At 50.7% G+C, this 9,693-nt stretch overlaps 1 protein-coding gene across 3 annotated transcripts; it reads left to right on the forward strand.

Annotated features, from left to right (window-relative positions):
- Nucleotides 1-6: 6 nt before the first annotated feature.
- On the forward strand, nucleotides 7-6,465 carry LOC123253004 (RNA-binding protein 4). 3 transcript variants are annotated; one of them, XM_044682269.1, is made up of 3 exons: nucleotides 7-422; nucleotides 3,641-4,340; nucleotides 6,046-6,465. In XM_044682269.1, the coding sequence occupies exons 1-2, from the start codon at nucleotides 11-13 to the stop codon at nucleotides 4,330-4,332; spliced, it is 1,104 nt and encodes a 367-aa protein (XP_044538204.1). In that variant the 5' UTR covers nucleotides 7-10; the 3' UTR covers nucleotides 4,333-4,340; nucleotides 6,046-6,465. The 3 variants fall into 3 exon arrangements, 2 of the variants coding, with proteins under 2 accessions (XP_044538204.1, XP_044538205.1); XR_006506533.1 differs by lacking the exons at nucleotides 3,641-4,340; nucleotides 6,046-6,465 and adding exons at nucleotides 830-1,011; nucleotides 3,370-3,440; XM_044682270.1 differs by lacking the exons at nucleotides 3,641-4,340; nucleotides 6,046-6,465 and adding an exon at nucleotides 3,370-3,467.
- The last annotated feature ends 3,228 nt before the right edge of the window (nucleotides 6,466-9,693 follow it).

Consider the following 9,693-nt stretch of genomic DNA (forward strand, 5'->3'; position numbering starts at 1 on the left):
CGTCGTCGAGATGGTGAAGCTGTTCATCGGCAACCTGCCCCGCGAGGCGACGGAGCAGGAGATCCGCGCGCTGTTCGAGCAGTACGGCAAGGTGCTCGAGTGCGACATCATCAAGAACTACGGCTTCGTGCACATCGAGGACAAGACGGCGGCCGAGGACGCCATCCGCAACCTGCACCACTACAAGCTGCACGGCGTCAACATCAACGTGGAGGCCAGCAAGAACAAGAGCAAGGCCTCCACCAAGCTGCACGTGGGCAACATCAGCTCGGCGTGCACCAACCTGGAGCTGCGCGCCAAGTTCGAGGAGTACGGGCCCGTCATCGAGTGCGACATCGTCAAGGACTACGCCTTCGTGCACATGGAGCGCGCTGAGGACGCCGTCGAGGCCATCCGCGGCCTGGACAACACCGAGTTCCAAGGTGAGCAGCCCCCAGCAGAGGGGAGGGTGGTGGGGTGGACAGGGGCACTAGTCCTTAGCCAGAAGCCTGGGGGGCGGGCAGGTGGGGTTTCCAACCCCAGGCTGGGTGTTTTCTGGGAGCTTGCAATAGTATGTGGATTTCAGCATTTGGCAGGGCTCAGTCTGGGCCTCTCCTGGGACCAGGTCACGCCTCATTTTTTGGGTGCTGGTTGTTTGGGGATTTTTTTTTTTTTTTTTGCCATTCTTGCTTGTACCACTTGTACTTATCTTCTAGGGTCATAGCTTGGCAGTAAAGGGGGTGAAGGGATGAATCAGTAGAACCTGACTTAGGTTAACTCCTGGAGCCTGGCCACGATCCTGGAGGGCTTTGTCCTGTGAGATCAGTTCTGTTGTTATCCCGTTTAACAGATGAGCAAACTGAGGCCAAGAGGACAGAGCTAGGAATGGTGGTGGTGCCATAAGTGATTGTGGGCTTCTGTCTGTCTTCCACACTCCTCACCCCCAAGGTCCAAGCATCCAAAGAAGAGGGAATCAGTGGGAGGATTTCTGTAGCTTTTCAGTGTGAGAGTCATGTTAGACCTTGTTGACGGGTGAGTAGCTGCCACTTTTCCCCTCTTGCAAACTTTGTTCTGGGGTGGCTGCCTTGGGTAGCTGTTTTCTTGCACCTTAAGGCCTGATCCGTCATTCCCCCAGGGATGGTGTGTCCCCCATACCCAGGATATTGCTTTGCATTGTTAGACAAGGAGCAAGTGGTGATGCTCCAAGGTTGAGCTTGTTTTCCTTTTTTAATTGGCAGGTGGAGAATTACTCTGTCAATAACTCTTAATGAGAAGTCTATCACTTGGGTTTGGTCTTGTATTGAAATTTTGAGGACAAATGCTTATACTTAACTCTTCCTCCTCTTGGGGGGGGGGGTGAGGGGAGAAGAGATTTCCGCAGCCTGGTTGCTGCTGGTGTAGAGGAAATGAGAGAATGGTGACAGGGAGAACTTCTCAGGGCAGGCCCCCAAAGACACCTTGGTTTTCGCCTGGTTACTGTTCTGGATTCCCTTGGATTGATAGGCCCATGTTTTCCCTTTCCTGTCTCCTAGTGTAGTCCCTTGCATTTGCTAAATGCTTTTTAAGTGTTTGTTAAAGGGGGGCGGCTACTCTTCCCCAATCTTCTCCACATTTTGGGGTGATTCTCCCCCAGAGACTTGGGTTGTTTGCCTGCTTTTAATCTCTTTTAGGTCCAGGTTTGCCTTTTAAAATTAGTGGTTATCTTTTTCTTGATTGACAGTTTCTTGGCTCTTGAGTCCCTGCTAATCCCAGGGGTCAGGAGATTTTATTTTTTAAAAGTCCCAATTCTTCTATGCGTTGAAAAAGCCTGATAGAATAGTGGCTAGAATAAAGGCAGAGCCAGTACCTCCTCTTTTTGTCTGCTGTTTGTGTCCAAAGGGGCCCCCAGGCTGAGATGCTGGCACCCTGGGGAGCCTCTACACAGCTAGTCCTTGGCCTGTTGCTGCTGCAGTTGCTTCTTTCACTTCTCAGTAAGGGGATTCTGTTTTTCTGCTCCTCCTTCCCCTTCTCCCAGGCACATATCCTAATCTGCCCTTTGGGCCAGTCTCCTGACCTTCCAGATTTGTGTTTATTAGTCTGAAATCCTACCTCCACCACTGATGCTCTGAAGTCTCCTGGTTAGTGAGCTTCTTATTAAGTGTCCCTTAGGAACCCTCACAGCTGCTCAGTGTTCCAGGTGGGATGATCACGTGTACAAGTGTGGCAGCTGCTGGCCAATAGGAGGCCTTGCTGGCCTTAGATCTCTGGCCTTTTGGGTTAAAGGGGCTTGTCCCTTCAGAATCCATTTAAGGGAAAATCTGCCCCTCCCAGGAAGCTGCTTATGTTCAGGAGTGCTAGAGAAACTGACTTTCTTCTTCTGACTGTAAAAAGTGGTTTGTTTTTTCTTGCTTTGTAATTAGACTCTGGTTCTTACCAGCTTTCAAAAACATTCTTCATTTCTATTTCCAAGCTATGAGAGTTCCTTTCTTAAGCATGTATCATTTCTCTGCAAATTGTGTTTAGGCTCTCAGGTCCCTGAGTTTCAAAGAAGTAAAAATGATTGTTAATAGGCTGTTCCTCTGAGATGTACCTGGGTTTTCTGATCAAACGGTTAGGCTGTGTTTATTTTGCCCCTGCTTAGGCTCTAGTTCTTGTCACACACACATTCCCTCCCCATCTTTATCTCCTCCTCCTTTTTCTCTGTTGCTTGATGATTTTCGGGGTGTGGGGGGGCGGAATCCTAGTCTTATGAATAGCCTAATTCCCTTTCTGCCTTTGACGTTCTCTATCGTATAACTCCAAACCTGTGGTCACTAAAATCTGTTCTGCTATAGCCCATTGAAGTGATGGTCAAAAACTTGCAAGTTCTTAGGAAAAAAAGAAGGAAGAGTCCACTCCTCTCCTCTAGTTGGATCCCTCAGTTGCCCAGAGATACTTGTTTTGGTGGTGTTTTTAGGTGTATGGCATTTCTTCTCCATAACTGTTCTGTGAGGCTGGGCTCTTCTTGGCCAGAATCATTGTCAGAGAAGTTAAGTGATTTGCTCGGGCTTTTGGCTACTGGGCCTCCGAGTCTTCTTTTGGGATGACCAATGCTTCGGACAAACTGGGCAATCCTGCTGATGCCTGTCTGGCTTGCGGGGCATTTCGTGTGCCTTGGGAAATAATTGGGGGCTCAGGTTCATGTGCTCGTCTGGGATTATGGCCACCATCCACAGGAAGAGCGCTTTTCCTCCAGGTCATAACAGTTGAGGTAGGGGTGTTGGCCCCCCAACTCCAAGTGGTCAATCATAGCTGAGATTCTTGGGGTGAAGTCACAGCAGCTACAGAGGTAGTGCTGATCACTGACCCACAGGGAGCGTGCCGTGGTGACAGGTAGGCTCACTTACCAAGGACTTGACCATTCTTTCTTAGGACAAGATTGGTTTTCCTTTCCTTGCTAATGGCTGGTAAACCAGTTTAGTGGAGATCCTTCTTAGCCAGAAACCCTGATGCTGGAGAGACAGCAGGCCTCTCAAGTGAGTGACTTGGGCGGTGCTGCAGGCGGCTCAGCGTCTTTTGGATGCTGAGCTTGGCCTGCTTCGGAGATGGCTTGGATTAGCTCTTGCCATGGCGGAGGAGTCTGGGGTAGGGGCCGGGGCTGAGACCAAGTTACAGCAATTCTTCTCGCGTCTGTTTCTTCAAGGCAAACGAATGCACGTCCAGTTGTCCACCAGCCGGCTTCGGACCGCGCCCGGGATGGGAGACCAGAGCGGCTGCTATCGGTGCGGGAAAGAGGGCCACTGGTCCAAAGAGTGTCCAGTGGATCGGACGGGCCGCATGGCAGACTTGGCCGAGCAGTACACTGAGCAGTACGGAGCCGTCCGCGCGCCCTACGCCATGGGCTACGGGGAGTCCGTGTATTACAGTAACGCGTACGGAGCTCTTGATGCCTACTACAAACGTTGTCGAGTTCGGTCATATGAGGCAGTGGCGGCGGCGGCGGCAGCTTCCGCGTACAACTACGCAGAGCAGACCCTGTCCCAGCTCCCACAAGTCCAGAATCCGGCCATGACCAGCCACCTCACCTCCACCTCTGTCGACCCCTACGATAGGCACCTGCTGCCGACCTCAGGAGCTGCTGCTGCTACCGCCGCTGCTGCGGCTGCTGCTGCCGCGGCCGTTACTGCAGCCTCCACCTCCTATTATGGACGGGACCGGAGCCCCCTGCGCCGTGCCCCCACAGTCCCCACTGTAGGAGAGGGCTATGGCTACGGGCACGAGAATGAGCTGTCCCAGGCCTCAGCGGCAGCCGCCGCTGCACGGAATTCTCTGTATGACATGGCGCGGTATGAGCGGGAGCAGTATGCGGATCGGGCGCGGTACTCAGCCTTTTAGAGCTCGAGGTGAGAGCGGGGGCAGGCCCCTGTTGGGATGGCAGCACCAGGGACCCAGCTCCCCTGTTGCTTTCACAGGAATAAGATTGCCCGAGGTGGCGGGTGGTGGGGAGGGGGTGCAGGGATGAATTTCTAGTCATCTGTCTCAGTCAGTCACATAGTCTTTGGTGCAGTCTCAAGGCCCTGGTCCTGGCGGCAGATTGCCTAGGTCAGCTTGGCAGGAGTTAATCTGATTCCCTTTTGTGCCTGAAAATGAGCAAAGCGTAGCAGCACCCCAAGCCTCCTGGCTCGAGGGGCCTCTGGGGCCAACTCGGTCACAAGTCTGCTGCTTTCCTCTTCTTGCTCTTGCGGTGGGTGAGGACTGATCTCTTCTTGGTGCCCGGAGGTCCTGGAGTTGGTATTTCTGCAGTCCAACTTGGACTTAAAATACTGCCATGTTAGGTGGCCCCCTGAGAATGATCCCCACCTAGCAGCATCCTAAAAGACTCCAGGCAGGGTGGTGGGAGGGTGGGTGCTGTGAGCATTCCATCTGCCTAGGAACACCTCAGTGAAAAAAACAAACGTTGACCAGGAAGGGACAGAAACCTTCTCAGGAAATCCACCTTGCAGGCTGTGAGCTTCCTTCTTCCCTTCCTCCTATTGTGAGATCTTGGGGTACTGCACTGGGTCCTTACATAGATGTTCCCAAGGTCTTAGGGGTAGGTTTGAGCTTTAATAGGTGAAAAAGGTCCCTCAGGCTTTTGGGATGTCCTCTCTGCAGATGGAGGCAACCCGTCTTCCTTTGTTCCAGCCTATCATTATCTCATGACATCCTCTTGTCTTCTGCCAAGTCTTACTTAGCTTCACTGATTTAAAATTGTAATTTGGAGAACTCTTCTAGTTCTTATTTTATATGATTGAAGAAGGTTAGGGACTTGGGATATCTTGCCCCCTGAGATGCTTCCAGGGCCTTTGGCTTTTTCTTCCCCTCTGCTTTTGGGGCCCTCTAGCCTCCCTGACTCATCAGAGGGTCTTTGTTAGTTCCCTTTGTTTTCTTTGACTCATTGTACTTTCTAGAGATTATTATTTACCCTGGGAACTCTGGGAGAGGCAGATGGGACTTGAACCTGTTTTTCAGACTGGGAAACTAAAGTCATGGTAGGCAGAGGGGAGGGGAGGGGAGGATTCGTACAAGTCCCAGGTCTCAGAAACAGTGGCATAGCTCGGGATAAACTCCAAGTCCTTGAACTCCTCCTCAGCTTGGGGTTCAGCAGATTGGCTGGCAAAGACAGGTGCTCTGGAGTCTCAGTGCTTATCCTTGATTCCTGAAGCTTCTGTTAATAGAGGAGTGCTCCCAGGTCGAATTCCATTCTAGGCTTATTCCCTAGAGACCTACCTTTCTCCTTTGGTGGTCATCCTGCCTGTCAGACACATGGATCTTTTGCAATAAGGAAAATCGCCCTCTGGTAGCATCAGAAGCAGTTGGTTGTCAGGTCCTTCCCATTCCCTTATCGGAAACAGGGTCTCTCCTGGAGATCAGGAAGACTGAGAAAGGAAAGGGCCACGGGGAACTGGTACTGTTTGACTGGTGCTGATTTGAGGCAGGGCCCGCTCTGACCTTTCCGTCGTGGGGGAGGGCCGAGGCTGGCTGTGCAGTGTGTTGAGGGAGGAGATGGATGTCCTGGCCACTGGGAGTCTCCTTTACTGTAAGCCCATGTATTGTGCTTTCTTTCAGGTGGGATGTGTGGGGGCTTCAGCCCCGGGCTGCGGTTGTGCATGAGAATTCACCCTTCGTGGTCCCCCATCTTCGGGATGTTCTCACAGCTCTGTGCGTTGGGCCCCTCAGGAACCACGGACCTTAATTTAACCTTGCTAAGTTGAGACTCTCTCCCCTGCCCCCCTTGTTCTTCAATACCTTCCCACTCATGTTCTGTTCTCCCAGTAGCCTTTGCTATGTCCAGAAACTGTGGCAGGGGTTGTACTGTCTCTTCCACTCATGTCCTGCTTTCACTGGGTGCTGAATTGGGGGATCACTACAGTTGCAGGGGGGCTCTGGCTCCTTCTTCCCCGTTTTGCCCCTAGTGGCTTGCGATGGGTAGACATGTAGAGTTGGTCACTTTTTTTTTTTCCAGTGAAATAAATGTTTTTCAATTTAGGGTGTGTCTGTTTTGAGAGAGTCCTTATCTGGGGGCAAGCTCTGGGGTTCTTCATCCCTACAGGGGAAGTGGGAGGTGATTGATTTTGAATCCCTTCTAGCCACTCAGCTGCCCTTGGTGAGCATCAGAGGGGAGGCTGGTGCAGAGGAAGGGGTTTCTTCTGCAGATACCAGAAAGCTGGTTTGTGCATCATTTAACTGGGGTAGCATTGACACTGTGGTCCACTTGCTGAATTAACTGGTTTGACTCTTTCTTTTGAATATTTACAGACTTGAGAAGGTAACATTCAGACTTATTAAATGTGGACTATAGTTCTGTTAGTTTATCTGGAACCTCAAGGTATCCCTGGCCTGGAGGTTGGTCCCCCCATGTCAGAGTCTGAGGCCTTCCTTGGCCTTAGGATGGATCCGTTGTATAGATATTTCATCAGACTGCCTCACCGTAAAAATGTTTTTCGCTTTAGGCAAAGAACAGGTATTGTGAGTTCCCTTGAATCTGCTACAGAAGCTCTGAGGGGCAGCCGGCTCTGAGATGAGCCAAAGCTGAGAGCCCCAAGCCTCCTTCTGCCCTTCTACAGAGATCTCTTCTTTCCTGCCACCACTAACAAACGGGATGGTAATTAGTTTGGAGCTGGTGGCTCTGGAGAGGAGATGAACCCTTAGGCTTCCAGATACCCAAATTAGTGGTGTGGTGCTTGTTGACACAGGTGCAGAGAGTAGAAGACTGGGAAGTGGATGTCAGGGAACGAAATTATTTAGATTGGACTGCTTTTTTAAAAAGAATATTGACTAGTTGAATCAGTCAGGAAGTCATTGTAGATGGAGATTTAGTTGTGCTAGTCGTTTTAGAGAACCAAGGGAAGGTGTCGTCCAAAGCTCCTGCTCCCCGTGGGTGCTCCTGGGGAGATGCTCTGTGAGAATAAGCCCTGATGCTTGGCAATACCAGGTTTACATGGCTTCTTACCCCTAGGCCTTCGTTGGAAGGTGAGGGAAGTTTGCTGAAACAAGGAGGCTGATCCTTTTTTCCTCGGAATCACTTTTTATGAGGTGGTGTAGCAGCATGGGCCTGGCCATCTTTGTCTCTGTGTGTTAGTGAGGTGTTGGTGCTTCTGCCAACCAGTGCCAGTGCTGAGCCTCTAAACCACAGAGAAGCTGCCGGTCTGCATCTGTGGGGAGTTGCTTCCCATCCTGGGAGGGCCTGACAAGAATGTCCTCACTGATCGGAATCCTGAGAAGTCTGGTCTGGCCAGAGAGAGAACATGAGTTGTAAGGGACGGATTAGCCCCTAGTCTAGAGGGCTCTTTTTGCAGCATAACCTTAGGGAGAAAAGCGGTGTAAGCGAATCACCCAGCACCCCTGTCAGAGGCTTTCACCAAGGGAGAACTAAGGAGGAAGAAGGAGCGGTGTGTCTGTGTCAGTTCAGAAGCTCCTGTTTTGTTTCTGGGGCTACATAGCACAAAGAAGCAGCAGCAGCTTCTCCTGGAACTGGAGACCCTCTCCACTCTTCCTGTTTGTTTTTGTTCTTCACATTCACTTGGGGGTCACAGAATTCTAGTACTAATCAGAGGCTTCTATCTTTTTTTAAAATCATTGATTTTATTTAAAATTTTTATCATTTTGTTAATCCCTTATCTTCTGTCTTGGTATCAGTTCTAAGACAGAAGAGTGGCAAGGTCTAGGCAGTCAGGGTTAAGTGACTTGCCCAGGGTCAAACAGTTAGGACGTGGTGGCGAACCTATGGCATGCGTGCCAAAGATGGCACACAGAGACCTCTGTGGGCATGCAAGTTGTCGCCCACCAGAGCTACTGTTCCCCCTCTGTCTTGCCTCCCCTCCCTTCTGCCCAGTGGCCCAGTGGAAGTGCTTACTTCCTCCCCTGAGTAGAGGGCCCTGGCCACTCCTTTCCCTTTCTCCCTTTCCTATCTGGGGTAAGGGGAGGGGGCTTGGCACCCAGTCTGTGGGCAGGGGACAACATGCAGTGTCTAAAAGGTTCACCATCACTGATCTAGGAAGTGTCTGAGGCCAGTCCTAGCATTCTTTTTAAAAAAAAAATTTCTTTTAAACCCATACTTTGTCTTAGAATCAAAGCTATTATTTTAATTGGTTCCATGGCAGAAGTTCAGAAGAACTTAGGCAATGGGGGTTAAGTGACTTGTCCAGGATCACACACCCACAACTGACTGAGGTCAGATTTAAACCTGTCAGGACCTCCTGTCTCTAGATTTGGCTGATTCTTAGCTGCCCCTCCCAACATTCTTGTTGGATGCTTGATTTAATTAATATACTACCCTTCTTAACCAGTTTCCAAATTCAGCCATTGTAAAGGGAGGACCACCTTGCTCAGCCCTCAGCTATTTATCTTGGGAATTAAAAGGCCTCCATCCCAGGGACTGAAGCTCATGGAGTTCAGGTTCTGGTGGGCCAACCTATACCCGTGGTGAAACCACAGCGCTTTCAATGGAAGGAAGTCAGAAAAAACATGGATGGGATAGGATTTGGGCCCAGGGTGGGTGAGGATCAGATGTGTGTTACCTCAGCTTCCTGCTCTCTGTAAGTACTTTGGTCAGTGACTTAGATAAAAGTGCAGATGATGGCCTAGAGCTGAGAGGAAGAGCCTGCCTAGGAGGGAAAATACCGTTCACTTTTGTTATCTTCCTCTGCATAAATGTCTTCCTTGCTGCCTCCTAGTTGGTGGGTGGGTGGGAAGCAGGAGGTGAGGGGTCCTTGGACCAGGATAACTCTTTCTCAGCCTACTGGCTCACTTTTCCCTGGCTGCCTTGGAATCTCTTCTGCTTTCATTCGCTCTGAGCCCTCTTCCCCGTTAAAGCCTTGCCCTTTTGATGGAAGGAACAGGCCCATCATAGTCATCAGAACACATGCTTTTCTGGGCCTCTGAAGCTGGTGGGTAGCTTCTGAATACCAGCCTTGTCCTTGGTCTGGAGACACGAGTCCTGTCTCAGTTTAGTCACAGTTGGTACCCAAGTTAGAGAATTTGTTCTTTGGCTAATTCCTTTGTCCTTTGGGAAGAGTCATCCTTTGGTGTGTGCCCCTGAGCCTGGAGCATGGGACCAGGCTGGGCTCACAGTGGCTCTTATCCAACAGTCAGCAGGCCTGGCACCAGGAGGGTTGAAGGAGATTTTGCTCTGAGTATGACCTTTGACCTAGACCTAGAAGTTGACTGCCTTCAATCGGTCCATGGCTTTGAATTGGAATGGAGTAAACAAACCCC

The sequence above is a fragment of the Gracilinanus agilis genome, chromosome 6, assembly GCF_016433145.1.
Source record: "Gracilinanus agilis isolate LMUSP501 chromosome 6, AgileGrace, whole genome shotgun sequence".
Classification (NCBI taxonomy): Eukaryota; Metazoa; Chordata; class Mammalia; order Didelphimorphia; family Didelphidae; genus Gracilinanus; species Gracilinanus agilis.